Source organism: Micromesistius poutassou, assembly GCF_964030765.1.
Source record: "Micromesistius poutassou genome assembly, chromosome: 18".
Taxonomy (NCBI): domain Eukaryota; kingdom Metazoa; phylum Chordata; class Actinopteri; order Gadiformes; family Gadidae; genus Micromesistius; species Micromesistius poutassou.
The window spans coordinates 14,285,289-14,300,902 of record NC_140288.1 but is presented as its reverse complement, the minus strand read 5'-3'; the positions used below and the strand labels follow the sequence as shown (position 1 = coordinate 14,300,902).

At 44.0% G+C, this 15,614-nt stretch overlaps 3 protein-coding genes across 3 annotated transcripts in view; 2 read left to right on the top strand and 1 right to left on the bottom strand.

The window, feature by feature from the left end:
* Positions 1-2,244, top strand: part of rasgrf2a (Ras protein-specific guanine nucleotide-releasing factor 2a) — a gene marked incomplete at both ends in the record, with an annotated part of 24,464 nt that extends 22,220 nt beyond the window's left edge. Inside the window, 5 exon segments of the mRNA XM_084483338.1 lie at positions 1-145; positions 426-505; positions 617-734; positions 935-1,003; positions 2,149-2,244. The exon segment at positions 1-145 is cut by the window's left edge and continues 53 nt beyond it. Coding sequence (XP_084339464.1) covers positions 1-145; positions 426-505; positions 617-734; positions 935-1,003; positions 2,149-2,244 — 508 coding nt within the window.
* A 1,599-nt stretch (positions 2,245-3,843) lies between these two features.
* On the top strand, positions 3,844-11,422 carry ckmt2a (creatine kinase, mitochondrial 2a (sarcomeric)). The gene is made up of 10 exons (XM_084483112.1): positions 3,844-3,961; positions 5,743-5,921; positions 6,238-6,436; positions 7,028-7,123; positions 7,400-7,621; positions 8,204-8,289; positions 9,021-9,144; positions 9,951-10,085; positions 10,436-10,561; positions 11,073-11,422. The coding sequence occupies exons 2-10, from the start codon at positions 5,776-5,778 to the stop codon at positions 11,187-11,189; spliced, it is 1,251 nt and encodes a 416-aa protein (XP_084339238.1). The 5' UTR covers positions 3,844-3,961; positions 5,743-5,775; the 3' UTR covers positions 11,190-11,422.
* Positions 11,423-11,664: 242 nt separating this feature from the next.
* ube2l3a (ubiquitin-conjugating enzyme E2L 3a) lies at positions 11,665-14,951 on the bottom strand. Its single transcript, XM_084482894.1, has 4 exons — positions 14,825-14,951; positions 14,014-14,109; positions 13,619-13,805; positions 11,665-12,273 (listed from the first exon to the last, which is right to left on the bottom strand). Exons 1-4 carry the CDS (start codon positions 14,849-14,851, stop codon positions 12,119-12,121), a joined length of 465 nt encoding a protein of 154 aa, XP_084339020.1. The 5' UTR covers positions 14,852-14,951; the 3' UTR covers positions 11,665-12,118.
* Between the last annotated feature and the right edge of the window lie 663 nt (positions 14,952-15,614).

Genomic DNA, 15,614 nt, shown 5'->3' with positions numbered 1-15,614 from the left:
CGCGTGCGCCATCGAGAAGTGGCTGGCGGTGGCGGACATCTGCCGCTGTCTGAACAACTACAACGGCGTGCTGGAGATCACCTCTGCCCTCAACCGCACCGCCGTCTACAGGCTGAAGAAGACGTGGGCCAAAGTCTGCAGACAGGTGGGCGCGCAGCGGGGGTATGTGAGTAGAGGCCCAGATGGCGCTTAGTCACCGCGCGGCCGTCTTGGTTTTAAACCCTTTAACCTTTAACTCAACCGCATTTGCTGCATTAAAAAGTTAAAGAGACGGAGGAGAGGAAGGGGAGAAGAAGGAGAAGAAGAGTATCCATCTGATCGTAAGACTAATCAGATGAATGTGTGATGAAATCAACTTCATCACATCACAAATCACTTCATTAATGCATTGATTTTGCTGGCCGTGTTATTGTGTTATTTTCCAGACTAAGTCTCTGATGGACAGGCTACAGAAAATTGTGTCGTCAGAAGGAAGATTCAAGAATCTGCGAGAGACCCTGAAAAAGTACGCACAAGTATCACCCGCCAAATGTGTGTTCAGAATTATATACGTACATTGTAATTATTTATTTTATTTTCATGTTAAAAAAATGTATATTTATAAAATGTGTTGCAGCTGTAACCCACCGTGTGTGCCATATTTGGGCATGTACCTCACCGACCTGGCGTTCATCGAGGAAGGGACCCCCAACTTCACGGCAGAGGGTCTGGTCAACTTCTCTAAGATGAGGATGGTAAAGGTCCTATCAGTACCTGCTTAAAGGGTCAAACAGAAGCCCTGTATGGATTCAACATAGCTGAACTTATAAATGTACATGTAACAATGATAACTAATTAATTATCATTTATAAAGGACAATCTTTTTTTAGGAACATGAAGTAATTCACAAACTATTGAATATATATTTTGCTGTGTTTTCTCTCTCTTCCTCCAGATCTCCCACATTATCCGAGAGATTCGCCAGTTTCAGCAAGCCCCCTACAGGATCGAACACCAACCTAAGGTACCTGAATCAGAACTGTCTAACCCCTACCTGCTCCTTAAGGACCTGTCTCTGTACTGTCTAACCCCTACCTGCTCCTTAATGACCTGTCTCTGTACTGTCTAACCCCTACCTGCTCCTTAATGACCTGTCTCTGTACTGTCTAACCCCTACCTGCTCCTTAATGACCTGTCTCTGTACTGTCTAACCCCTACCTGCTCCTTAATGACCTGTCTCTGTACTGTCTGACCCCTACCTGCTCCTTAATGACCTGTCTCTGTACTGTCTGACCCCTACCTGCTCCTTAATGACCTGTCTCTGTACTGTCTAACCCCTACCTGCTCCTTAATGACCTGTCTCTGTACTGTCTAACCCCTACCTGCTCCTTAATGACCTGTCTCTGTACTGTCTAACCCCTACCTGCTCCTTAATGACCTGTCTCTGTACTGTCTAACCCCTACCTGCTCCTTAATGACCTGTCTCTGTACTGTCTAACCCCTACCTGCTCCTTAATGACCTGTCTCTGTACTGTCTAACCCCTACCTGCTCCTTAATGACCTGTCTCTGTACTGTCTAACCCCTACCTGCTCCTTAATGACCTGTCTCTGTACTGTCTAACCCCTACCTGCTCCTTAATGACCTGTCTCTGTACTGTCTAACCCCTACCTGCTCCTTAATGACCTGTCTCTGTACTGTCTGACCCCTACCTGCTCCTTAATGACCTGTCTCTGTACTGTCTAACCCCTACCTGCTCCTTAATGACCTGTCTCTGTACTGTCTAACCCCTACCTGCTCCTTAATGACCTGTCTCTGTACTGTCTAACCCCTACCTGCTCCTTAATGACCTGTCTCTGTACTGTCTAACCCCTACCTGCTCCTTAATGACCTGTCTCTGTACTGTCCAACCCCTACCTGCTCCTTAACGACCTGTCTCTACTGTCTAACCCCTATCTTCTCCTTAATGACCTGTATCTGAAGTTCCCTGAACTAGGGAAAACCTAGTTCTTATTCCATCTGAACTAAGTGGTGTGGATGGTGTCTGATAAATGCCTGAATATAAATCTAGTTTATAAAAAAAACAACTGCAAGGAACAAAAATGTCCTTGTTTCCCATTGGCTCCTCCGGTAGTTCCAACGGCGTTCTGTACGTCCTCTGTGGTCCTCAGGTCACTCAGTTCCTGCTGGACAAGAGCCTGGTGATGGACGACGACACCCTGTACGAGCTGTCACTCAAGATGGAACCCCGGGTACCACCCAGCTGACCAGCCACACACACACACACACACACACACACACACACACATACACATACACATACACACACACACACACACACACACACACACACATATACACACGTACATACACACACACACACACACACATATACACACGTACATACACACACACACACACACGTACATATGCACACCAACGCACACACGTGGACACTAACACAAACAATATCACACACACTAAGACAAACATCTCATGCCTGACCACTTGTGCCTTTTCTTGTGAATATGCAACTTCAGTATTCTACGATGTGAGACTAAGAAACGCTCGCAAGTCTTGTATGCCAAAATTGGTCCTATAGTTATTACTGTGACCTCCATCGTCCATCATTTAACTCAAGATATATTTAGGATGTGTAGAAAATACACAGCTGCTTTTCCAACAACTCAGGAGTATTGTTTCCATACATTTAAATTATTTCTCATGTCCACGTTACTTACTTGATACTACTAGAGCTGTATTTATTATGTAGCATCGATACTGTATTTATAAGCACTTGTACTTTCCTGTTGTGCATATCCAAAAATATAGTTTTTCTACCTGACTCTTTTAAAATATGATGTAAAAAACAACATTATAGTAGATATTCTATTTAGGTGTGTCTGTGTCTGTGTGTGTGTTTTTGTGTGGAACAGACCTTAAAGGTATTTTAATGTGTATTCTAGCTATTATTTTACGAATAGATGATTGAGTTAAACTCACTTGTGTGTCAACCTTTTCAATAATCTCTGAATGAAATATTTAGACTAAAACAAAATAAATATTAAATATATGATATAATATTTTTTGATTTTAGATTTGTAATAATGTGAATAGATTTAGATGTTTTAATAGCCTGAATACAGCATGTTTCTCTTCTTTCTTTTGGTCGACTTAAATTACATTTTACTAACAACTGTAGTACAGGAGTATTTCATTTTAAAAGCACTGTTTTTGTACATCACCTTCTTTGTTACGATGGCTGTTACAGACCCTTCTCCATGCAACTTCACTTACAGAATGTACAGAAATCCCCCTTATGTACATATTTTTACACTGAAACTGTTGTAAATAAAAAACCCTCACATCAATTGCATTTCTGAATTGGGTTTGAGCTGTGGAAACCAAAATATATTACCAAATCCCTGGTGCTTAACAATATGCCAATTTTAACCTTCACAGTCAATGTATAAAATAACAAATAAACGACTGTAAAGCAGCGCAGCAAACCTTAATATCCCAATATCAGTGAATCCCTTTAGGAGTTGATCAGAGGACCTTGAAGCACTTTGTCTGACTTCCATTCTAGCGTCACACACGTCCCCTGTGTAATGTCAGACGCCCTGTTGGCAGTTGCTAATATTAAAGTGTTATAGTGCCAACAAATATGACCTATATGGGGGGGGGGGGGGGGAGCTATATGGGGGGGGGGGGAAGCTACAGTGCTGCAGAGGTAAGCAGCAAGGTCACCCTGTGAGACAGGAAGGGATTGGCCCCGGGGGGGGTCTCGCAGCCAAAGGCCAAATAGGATTGCGCCGCTCCACCGTATGCTCTTGGACCTTTATTGGTTTATACTGGGTCGTGTCCGGTACGGTGATTGGCCGCTGGGGTGTAATCCCACCGTAGTGGGCGGGGCTTTCTATAGACACCGAGGGGAGATGCACTCTGGAGCCTCAACCGGGGAGGAAAGCAACTTGTGTCCAGGTAGGCCTCTCTCACTCTCTCTCCTCGTTTCTTTTATCAGGGCTTTCTGATTGCTGCAATAGTTAAACTCAGTGAACATCTCCATGCATGTATGGTCGATAGGGTTAGGTCGTTTAAATGAAGTTTAATCTGAGTCTGCTTTATAGTCACTTTTTCTCAGGCTAGACTTTTCTAAAATAGTTGTTCACGGTGCCAATTTAAGGTTTCTGCCGTTTATGCAATAGAAGGCAATGGGGGATCTGTCAAACTATGTTTAAATTGTGATTTTTATCTGCATTGTTTCAAAATGAAACACGGGGGGGTCACATAGTCAAAGACAGGTATGTAGCAGATGTCTTCAGATTGTAAGGGCCATTCTTCTTCCTCTTGGATACGATTTGCACATTGCACAACATCTTGCACATGTCTGTGATCAAAACGAAAGGAGAAACCGGTTTACGTTTAAAAGGGGAAAGTGTGAAACGTGTCACTAAGTCGCTTGCGTGTCCTATGTACCTGCTCACAGCAAGGCTGTCCGGTCAGCTGAGAAGGTCATGTGCGGGCGTAATGAGTATGGCTCATCCCAGGTCCGACAGAAGCATCTTGTTCTGGCTTAATCCCAAAGATTAGACCACGTAAGCTCCACTAGGTCACCTGCTGCCCAGAGCTTTAGGAAACACGGGCGAAGTCATCTAGTATGACTCGGGGGAGTATTCAAAGAATGAAAATAATGCAGGTTTCATTTCCTAGTATCCCTTCATCAATTTGAAATCTTTTTCTTACTTTTAAATTTCCCGTGGCACTGAGAAGGATGAATTCCGTTCTGTCGCTCTGTGTTCCTGTGACGGTGGGGGGGGGGGGGGGGTTAGTCACACTGTGTGTCTATCGGTTTCCCCCGGATCTGAATGTTACCCGAGAATATGCTAAAGGTGCTTTGGCCCAGAGTGCTGGCACCAGAACCCTAGAGTGGGTTATTTATAACATATGGCGTTGACCAAAAGAACCGGTCACAAGACTGTGGAGTCGTTTTCCACTCCAGAAGTTACACATCACGTACGATAAAAAAAAAAATTGGATTTAATTTCAATTTCAATTTCAATTTTTCCAGTATTTCAGAAGTTGGCACTGGGGACACTATTGCACTATTAGAAGTATGGTAACGTGTACATGTGGCCTTTTATAAGGTTGTTCCATGCGGTGGGGGTGGGTTTGGGTCCGGTCAGTGCTGGTTCAGCTCAGACCAGGGATTGACCAGACTGATGACGTCACGGCAGGGGTCGCGGCTATATTAAGATACAGTTTAGAGGCCCGGCAGACGTTTCCATTTGATCTGTGAGACGCGGTGAAGGACAGGCCACCGTGCGAAAGGTCCACCAGACCTTAGCGTGACCCTTATTTTGATCACATGATATCAAAGAGTCTGAAATATGATACTGGACCTTTTTTTTTTTTTTTTTTTTTTTTGGACCAATAATTGATTTATGCCCAGTGATCGTATGGAAGATATGGGTGGGACGGTCAAGATGTATTAAATGTGGCTGTGGGTGGAGGTAGATGAATCAGCATAAATTAAATATATAACATTCATTTATATATTTTATGTATTTCACCATGTAGGCTACACATCCTGCATATATAAAATATATGTTATAATAAGCCATAGTCTAAAAATAAATATATTGGCCTAGATAGAAACATATACATGCTATAAAGATAACGGTAACCTTATTTGAGACATTGTATCATTGAATTAATGTGTCTCCCCCCCCCCCCCCCCCCCCCCCCCTCCCCCCTCCCCAAAGTTTATTAATTAGTGACATTTGCGAAGAACCAAGATGGCGAGCTCATTCACCCGTATGATCGCCGGCCGTTACCCTGCCGCGCTCCTGGCGAGCCTGGGGGCGGGCACCGTGGCAGGTGGCTTCCTGCTGAGCGACAGCGCTCTGTTCGCAGAGGGCAAGAAGAGCCTGTACCCGCCCAGGTAACACCAGCACCACCTGCTGGCCATGTCAACATATACACACTAATACGCACAATGATCAGAAATTATAAAACGGGCCTTGTATATCACGACGTGACATCAATTCAATTTAAAATGTAGGCCTATATTAAAATAAGACCTTAAACAGTTAGTCTCGACGGGTCAACAGGCCATATATTTATGATAAATCAAAATGTCTGCCGCCATATTTGTGAATATTCATGATCTTATTAGTTCTAAGTTATGATAACCCAAAGCAGTTTCAATGTCGATATGGGGGACACAATGAATGAATCGGATCTTCTCGCGCCCACAGCGCGGACTTCCCTGACCTGAGGAACCACAGCAACTGCATGTCGAAGGCGCTGACGCCCGCCATCTACGCCCGGCTGCGGGACCAAGTGACCCCTCAGAACTGGACCCTGGACCAGTGCATCCAGACCGGGGTGGACAACCCGGGACACCCCTTCATCAAGACCGTGGGCGCAGTGGCCGGCGACGAGGAGAGCTATGAGGTAGCTAGCGGAGTCCAGAGTTGTCCTTTTGGTGTCTGGTTATTTAGAGTCCTAAATGCCTGCTTTCAATAAAATAAAATAAAATAAAATTGTATTTGTCTCAAAGGGCTTAACAGGCCAAATATGTATGACACCCCCCTGACCCAAGCACCCAAGGGTGCAAGAAAAAACTCCCTTAAGAATAAACTCCCTTTCCCCCGTTTGACGTGGCTATGGAGGGCTGATCCCAGACCCATTGACTACCATAACTTTTTTAGCGTAGCCATATTCGTCAATGACGTGCAATAATTTATTGTTTTGTATTTAATCCACCCCTACCCCTATTCACCTATACTTTTTAATCTTTCTTGCTGTGTTGATTTGAACGTGTGAAGCACTTTGTACTGCAATTCTGAATCTAATATTGATTGAATCACTACCAGCCAGAAGGCTCTGGGTTTTCTTATCCTCTCGTTACCGGCAGCTATATCAGGCTACTATATAAATAAATATAACTGTTTTCCCTTAGTAGTCAAAGCCCCTCATTATTATTGCATCTTCAAACACAGTTTGTTTGTACGCGTGTATAATTCATGGTTGGTGTCCCTGCAGGTGTTTGCCGAGCTCTTCGACCCCATCATCAAAGACAGACACAACGGCTACGACCCCCGAACCATGAAGCACCCCACCGACCTGGATGCTTCCAAGGTGCCGTTTGTGGACAAATGATCCATTCTCCATTGGGCCTTTAGTGTAACAAGGGGGGGCACCGCAGAACAACACTGTAGCTTTGCAGAGAATGTGTAGGACTACTTTGCAAAAAAACACATTATTTTTTCCAAGATACTGCACCTATCACCTCTCGATGTTGATTGGCAAGATCAAATCAACTGGCAGATAAACTATTAACTATGATACTCACAATGACGTTATTAGCTTCTTTTTTTGTTAAAACGCTCTTAAATGTTCTTCGACCGACGGCAGATCACCAACGGGGTGTTCGACGAGAAGTACGTGCTGTCGTCCCGCGTGCGCACCGGGCGCAGCATCCGCGGGCTGAGCCTGCCCCCGGCGTGCTCGCGCTCCGAGCGCCGCGAGGTGGAGCGCGTGGTGGTGACGGCGCTGGCCGGCCTGAAGGGGGAGCTGTCGGGTCGCTACTACGGCCTGGGAGACATGACCGAACATGAGCAGCAGCAGCTCATCGACGTGAGTAACTCACTCGTGGTCGGGAAATCGGGGTTGGGTCGTCATGTTATTTGCCTTCTTTGGCCAAGCGATTTCATGTTCATTCTCACACACTTCATTCCGATCAGTGTTTTCAACTCCTGTTCCCCTTTTTGTTCGACCCATGCCTGCCCCCCCCGCCCCCCATCTCAGGAGCACTTCTTGTTTGACAAGCCAGTGTCTCCCTTGCTCACCTCGGCCTTCATGGCCCGAGACTGGCCTGATGCCAGGGGCATCTGGTAAGGCCGTCAGTACTAGAACCATCCCCTAGCTCTCTGTCCCCTGGCTAACACCGACTAGTAGAAACCAACAGAACACGTCCCTGTCTTTTCTCCAGTGGTCGCCTAGCCTCATGGTCCTTACCGTACAACCCAAACCCTGTTTCTCCTTTTAGGTTCCTATAGTTTCATGACTTCTTGGGTCTAGCCGCAGCAGACACACCTTTGTATCAACAGCATTGCATCCTTCCTAATTATGTCCCCTCACCTTCCTCCCCCGTGATCGTGACCTACGACCCCCCCCACCCCCACCCCCACCCCCACCCCCACCCCTCCCGTTACGTAGGACCACTTCCTGTTCGACAAGCCCGTCTCTCCCCTGTTGACGTGTGCCTTTATGGCGAGAGACTGGCCCGACGCCAGGGGTATCTGGTAGGTTCTGTCGGGTCTCCCGCTTAGGTGTGCCGTGTTGCTATGGTTACCTCCAGCCACTAACCTCTTTGTTTCACCATGGTTACCTCCAGCCACATAACCACTTTGTCTCACAATAGTAGCCCCTAACCACTAAGCTCTTTGTGTCCCGATAGTTACCTCTTAACGCTTAACTTTTCTTTGTCACCATAGCAACCTCCAACCACTAACTTATAGGTGTCACTGTGGTAACCTTTTACCACAAACGTCTGCGTTGCCATAGTTACCTTGAATCGCTTATCCCTATGTGTTGCCATAGTTACTTTCTTACTATTACTATGATTTTTTTTGTGATGTTTTGGGTAGAATCACAGAGACCTAAATATGTTTAGACTAATAATGATGTCATTCCAAAACAAACCAAAAAAAAATTTAGTTTTTACTTATTGGGTGTTTCACAGAGGCTATGTTCAAAATCTTTGTCTCCGATGGGAGCAGGCTTTGTTGACATTGCAGTTGCATGATCATATCTGTTGACGATTTAGAATAAACCCCTATGAACACGGGCCAAATCAGATATGAATAGCTCAGATTCCCAATTGTTTGCATGTGTTTATGCTTAGACTGCTCACATGAAAACGGGATCTAAAAAAACCATCTCTGGATGCATCTGGCCACTTCAGACTGCCGTGTCAACGCTGCATTATAGCACACTTTAGTTAACGGGAGGTTGTGTTTCTATCACTCCCCAGGCACAACCATGAGAAGAACTTCCTGATCTGGGTGAATGAGGAGGACCACACCAGGGTGATCTCCATGGAGAAGGGAGGCAACATGAAGCGGGTGTTTGAGAGATTCTGCACTGGACTGAAGCAGGTACAGCAGACCATAATACTCACTGTGTACCCCTCACTCATAACAAGTGGGCTTCTGAAACTGTTTTGGACATACAGTATATAATAATATTATGAATATATAGTGCTCTTGATAGTAATATTTATCATTGCTTGCGACTTATTTCTAAGTACAAATGCATTGTTTCCTATATTTTCCTGTACACATGCCAGTTTATATAAAAATGTACTAAATAACTAACAGACCGACTAGTAGCTAGTAGTTAGGCATGGGCAAAATGATTCTTTTCCGGGAATCAGTTCTTTCAGTTCCCTTCACTATCACAAATTGTTTGTTTGATTCGTTCGTTCAGTTCGTTAAGTCATATGCTCTGTTACGTCATTTGGCAGGGAATCTCAGGTGTCTGGCCACACCGCTTTGCCTATAAATATGGGGTACGCCTGCAAATGGAGCCTTTTAAAACACCAGAACGGTGACGGTGCTCGGGAAAACAGCTAACTTCTGTAGCATGAGCCTACGACGCCACTCGACCATTACACGTGTGTGGTTTTAAGAAGAATAGCCCAAGCTGCCTCAACCATCATGAGAACATTTTAGACTCAATCAATATAAAGTCGAGGGGAGACGAAGCTCTGTTCCTTTGTATCTTTTATTTACGTGACCATATTTTTGTTTTATGTTAAAAAAAAAAAAATCAGTTCTCTTGTTTTGGGAATCAGTTCTCGTCGTTCACCTTCGGGATTCGTTCGTTCTGACCCAATCGTTCGTGCATCGTCCACGCCTACTAGTGGTGTTCACGAACAAAAGCCCCTTGCTCGGTTCCCCAGGTGGAGCAGCTGATCCACGAGAGGGGATGGGAGTTCATGTGGAACGAGCGCCTGGGCTACGTCCTCACCTGCCCGTCCAACCTGGGCACCGGCCTGCGGGCGGGCGTCCACGTCCGTCTGCCCATCCTGAGCAAGGTAGACCAAAACATAGCCTGCCCAGGAGCACACAGTGTGTCTAGAAACACACTGCCCTCCAGAAGGATATAAACGTCTCAGCGAGGTTAGCTCATCGGCTCAACCAGCTTTGACGTCTCTCTTTAATGCTGGTGTTTACTGCCAACTGTATTTTATTGTAATATTGTTTTATTTGACTATTTGTTGCAATGCACTAGTGCAATGCACTGTCATTTTTTTTTTAATATAGGACTGTTGTATAAACCTGTAAACCTATAAAAAAAAGTGCCAAATAAATAAATAGACTTTGTTCACTGTTAAGTTTGTCGTACGTTCAGTTGTATGACGTTACGCTGATTCTCGCACTTCAGGACTCACGCTTCTCCAAGATCCTGGACAACTTGCGGCTGCAGAAGAGAGGCACGGGCGGAGTGGACACAGCCGCCACCGGAGACACCTTCGACATCTCCAACAACGACCGTCTGGGCAAATCAGAGGTACACGGGAACTCTCCTATCACCATACCGTCATTATATTACTTTATGACGATATTATGTGGAGATTATTGTCTTTACAAAGTGGAAATGCATGCACATTCCTTTTCGATAGTTGATTGAAATTCACCTTTCAAGTAATACTGCCGTAGGTAATATTTGAGAGCAGAAAAGAGTCGAAGAGCGCCAGATTTTGAAACTAAACCCCCCAAAAATCGTCCCATCCCTCTTTCCCTACGTTTCTCCACCATTGATAAGTTTTGTATTCACGCGCATGTGATTGACAGGCAAGATTCCCCCAAACCAATCAGTGAAGAGAAGCCCTAATTGGTCGGAAATGAGCCGGGAGCGATCTATGATCATCCTCACTACTAGCTGACAGATGGCTATTCTTACCAATTACAATAGCTCATTTTTATCTACAGCACCTTTAACATTGTCCCGTCACTGTAGGCCTATATTTATTGCAAAGGTTTCATACCACTGCTAATTTAATTTGTTTGTGTGTGCACAGGTTGAGCTTGTTCAGATGCTGGTGGATGGCGTCAACTACCTGATTGACTGCGAGAAGAAACTAGAAAAGGGCCAGGATATTAAAGTTCCTTCCCCCGTCTCTCAGTTTAAGAAGTAATGAATTGGCACTTGACTGTTACTTGAGCATTTCAAGTCCCGTCATGCTAGTAGTCTCGGTAGCAATAAAAGGCCTTCCCAAGTTTCACATATTCCCATATAGTGATTTCTTTATCTGCCCTACACAGCAAAACAGAACCTGGTTCAAGGATATAATATGTGGTTAGCTGGATGCTTCTACCTCAAATTATGCTTGTTACTGTATAGATTACCTCAATAAATAATTAAATGTTATGGGTTCTTGCTTTTTTGCTTCTGCACTGCTTATTTTTCCTTTAGTAAATTAACTTCCTATAAAAAAAAATGAAGGACTTCATAATCCTAGTCTCAAATGTTCATTATCCTAGTGTCAAATTTACTTGTGTAAACTGTTTTGATTTCCCGAAATGAGTCGAGGAATACGTTCATTAATGAAAATCAGTTTTGTCAATTTATTTTACATTAAAAAAAAAAAATTATTCTCAGTAACAAACCTAAAGATTCAAATGTATTTATTTAAATGTAATTTAATGTCATTTTTTTTTTTACCAGGTAAAGTGCAACAAAACCAAAATAGACATCAGTAGAAAAACCGATGAGGAACACTATTAAATTAAGCCCACTCCAGAAAAAAGATTATCCGTAGTTCTGTACATATCGGTTACAAAAGCCCACACTAAAAACACTGTTGAATGTTACAAATAACCACACGCTGACGGCTAAACAAAGGGCTCTCGTGAAACACCATAAAGTCCTGCTTTTATGGCAAAATGAAACCGAAACATCATTTCCCCAAACGTTACAACAATGAACTTCTGCAAGGACAGGATATCCGTTCTTGGCATCTACGGCCACCCAGAGACATAACAAAGCTCTTTTTTGTGTTTTTTTTTTATAGTCTTTCAGAATGAAACTGAATAAAGACTGTCAGGGGGAGAGTCCCTGCGCCCCTTAGTATATCGGCCGCTTCTCCCCGTGTTTCCTCGTGAACTCGTCTGCGTTCTTCAGGAACTTCTTCCGGTCCTTCACGTACTCCTCCGCCAGGTCTGCCCGGAGGGGGTGCTCTGGTTGGGGGTTGTTCACCAGGTCTGTGAGGGACTGGATCACTGGGGGAGCAATGGCAAGAACTATTTCAGCAAAAATAATAATAGTGATATTGGGCGTTTAAGGTGGATGGTCATTACTTTCGAGAACATTGGGAAAAAGTCTAAGGCCCCGTCCACACGGGGCGAAAACGAGCCGTTTTCGTTTGATGCGTTTTAGGAATATCTCCGTAAAGACTGACTCGTTGTGAAAGAAACGCTGTAGTACATATTCAAGGCCATTGTGTGGAGCTGGTTCTCCACAACAACAAAAAAAGTGGAGCACATCAAACCTGTGCATCAAGCCCATGCGCGCTGTATATAAACATGCAGCCGAGGAGGAAAAAGCAGTTGTTAAACCTTTTAGATTGAGCAGAAATACTTTTTAATGTACCGTTAGTAATTCAATTTACCAAAGGGCTGTATTTAAAGCTACAAAAATAATAATAAATTAAAAAAATCAACGCAACTCTAACGTCCCCAGCTGGTGGCGGGGTGATGACGTCATCGATTGCGTTTCAGGCGTCCACACGAATCCTAACACGAAACCGCAGAGGACCGTTTTTTATCTGAATCCACCCTGGGACCTGGTTTCAGAAAAGTGTGTTTTCGGGGACGGGATCCGTCGGATGCGTCTGGACGGTCGGTCCAAACGCACAACACTTCGGTTTCACCAAAAAAAACAAAAACGGCTCCGTGTGGACGGGGCCTAAATCGTCTTTCTCTCCGTTGCCAAGGAGGAAAGGGATATTTAACACCTAGGGCAGGAGTCAGACACTAGCACAACAGGGAAGCCAGCCTGCTGCGCTACCTCCCACACAAACACCTGAAACACCTTCAAAGTACGGGAGAGCCGATGCATGATAAACACCACACATTTGTAGAGACTATTACAGTTCGATACCCACCAGGCAAAAATATGAATGACATGGAAAAACACAGTGGCGTGAACCAGTTTGGACTGCAGATCAGGTGAAACCTGAGCAAGGGAAACTGTAGTAATAGTTGTAGGGCTTGTAGATTTTTGGCTGGCAATACTTTATTGCCAACAAATACATTTTTGTTGTGAAAAAGGGTAAATATAGAGTAACCTAGGCTGATTAACTTTTTTTTGCCATGTCTTAAAATGAGAAAACACTGGCAGTTTCAAACAATGTCACCCCGTAATGACTTCATGATGGACAGGCCCTATAACTTTGTATACCATTGCTACTCATTACTGACTCAAAAATAAGAAAAAGAAAAGAAAAAACAGGACAAAAGCTACCAAGATCAAATTTACCCACACAAATCTTCCTTCTAAAAAAAGAGTGGACGATTATGAGTTCTACTTCAATAATAATTAAAAGTGATTAAGAAAAATAAATACCTTGGTGGGTCTTAGTGGCCGGTTTCCAGTTCTCTGAGGTGATGATGGGAAGACACACTTGGCCCTTTTCGTCGATGTTGGGGTGGTAGATCTTGGTCTTGAACGTAATCTTCGGCGGCTTGAACGGATACTCCACAGGGAATAGGATGTCGATACGAAAAGCGCCCTTGTCGTACGGAGGGTTTTCCTTGGTGAGAGGAAACGGGAGGCGGGGGTTAACGTTTTGATTAGATCGGACTGATCCAACCCATTTGAGATTGGAACCGAAAGCAAAGGTTGACAAAATAAAGCTTTTGACAAATTGACAGAATCGTACACCCTTAACACAGAGAAATTAACACGGTAAAGTGAAAAATAAAATCGACACTTATATAAAAGGGTATATAAACGCTTACAGGGACGATGAGCCATTGCCAGTTCAAAATATTCGTGTCATCCACTTGAACGTTCTGGGCGTTTTTGGCATCAGAGTTGAGTATTTCCTCAAGTTCCTGGATCAAAAAACATAATAAGATGAGGCGTTATATTGTACATGATGTCCTCGGCTGCAACACAATCCACCCCTTCACGGCGCTCCTGCGGGCTAAAGCCCTGGGCTCCGCCACACGTCCCACAAGTTCGAAGTTACAGGATCCGCTGCTGAAATCTCCCAACAAACATTTGCTATTCCTGTTTCAGTGATATACTATTTATACATCCGTATGTATTTACACACTCTTCTAAAGCCCCCAACTATATGCTACTAAACATTTACATTCGACGGGCACGATGTAAACCACTTCAGCCTCCCGATATAAAACGTATCAACATGTAGGACCGCTAACGCCAGTAAGAGAGCCGAAGAAGTCGACCCGAAAACCATTACATCGTATCAATTATGAAACAAATTCTCCGTTATCATCACGAAGTGCAGCGTTATGGTAGACTTGGCCCATACCTAACTGCACTATATTAAGCCTCAGTCGGTTAGCCCTCCATGGGTTAGCCTGCTACCAGTTAGCTTCCAGCTAAGCTAAGCTAAGCTAAGCTAAGGAAATAGCCGACGCTAGCTAACGACAGCCGACGACTAATAACCACAAAACGATCCGTCTCTTCCCTCGTTCCCGTGCGTACTTTTGTCCCCAAGCAAGTCCCACCAAAGAATACGCGCACGCGAGGGAAAGAATCGCAATTTAAATCGGCGAATAACGCCCGCTTTCGCTTTACCCTTTGTAGCCTCTTGCTCGCCGCCATAGCGAAAGTGTTGCCTGCCAGCAGCTCGTCGGGTGCTTGGACGGACCGGGTCACCAGCGGAACATCAGACGAGGAGGGTCAGTGGGAGCAGCGTGCCGCCAGGGGCTTTGAAGCCATTCTAAATGCACTAAGTGCGCATGAGCGATATTGTGAGTAAAAAAAAAAAAAAAGAGTAACAGTATAGAATACCAATTTGAGTTAAAAAAAATAAATAAAAAAATTGATCCGCTTGTGACCGTCCCCGACTAGTATAATTGAATTAAAGACATTTTAAAAGTGTGTAGAATGGGATAGTGCTGCATTCAGAGCATAACTATCACCATTACTGTGAAATGCAATGTAAACTAGGCTCTATTTGTCAGTCAAATATATTCCATTTATAAAAAATAATCATGCAACGGTCGAAACAGAAAAAAAAGATGTTTATATTATAATCATAATCATTATGGTTAGCCTATAATGATTCTGGCTTACTTATATATTAATGTGTTAACAAGGAACACTAATTGCATGTTACAATAGACGGGCCTTTACAAATAAATCAGAGATGACTTTATTAAGTAAGCCTACGCCACTTTTCAAGCTGCTGTGGCAGCGTTTTGGCACCAGATGGCCCAATTGCGATCACGAGTGACCTACATCATATTTCTTTTTCTTGTGGAGTGAACTGCAAACCGTCATGTTGGTGTCCGCTGACCGCAATACAAAAATAATGCACTATTCAATGTTCAAATGGTTTGTAGGTGGACGGCTGATAAATGAT

Excerpts from the sequence above, each read along its gene's own strand:
- ube2l3a (XM_084482894.1), bottom strand. The coding sequence starts at position 14,851 with ATGGCGGCGAGCAAGAGGCTACAAAGG. Across the intron at positions 14,110-14,824 it reads CGAGCAAGAGGCTACAAAGG|GAACTTGAGGAAATACTCAA; the intron begins GTAAAGCGAAAG and ends TTTTTGATCCAG. Across the intron at positions 12,274-13,618 it reads GGCCACTAAGACCCACCAAG|TGATCCAGTCCCTCACAGAC; the intron begins GTATTTATTTTT and ends TTGCTCCCCCAG.
- ckmt2a (XM_084483112.1), top strand. The coding sequence starts at position 5,776 with ATGGCGAGCTCATTCACCCGTATGATCGCCGGCCGTTACCCTGCCGCG. Across the intron at positions 5,922-6,237 it reads AAGAGCCTGTACCCGCCCAG|CGCGGACTTCCCTGACCTGA; the intron begins GTAACACCAGCA and ends TCGCGCCCACAG. Across the intron at positions 10,086-10,435 it reads GTCTGCCCATCCTGAGCAAG|GACTCACGCTTCTCCAAGAT; the intron begins GTAGACCAAAAC and ends CTCGCACTTCAG.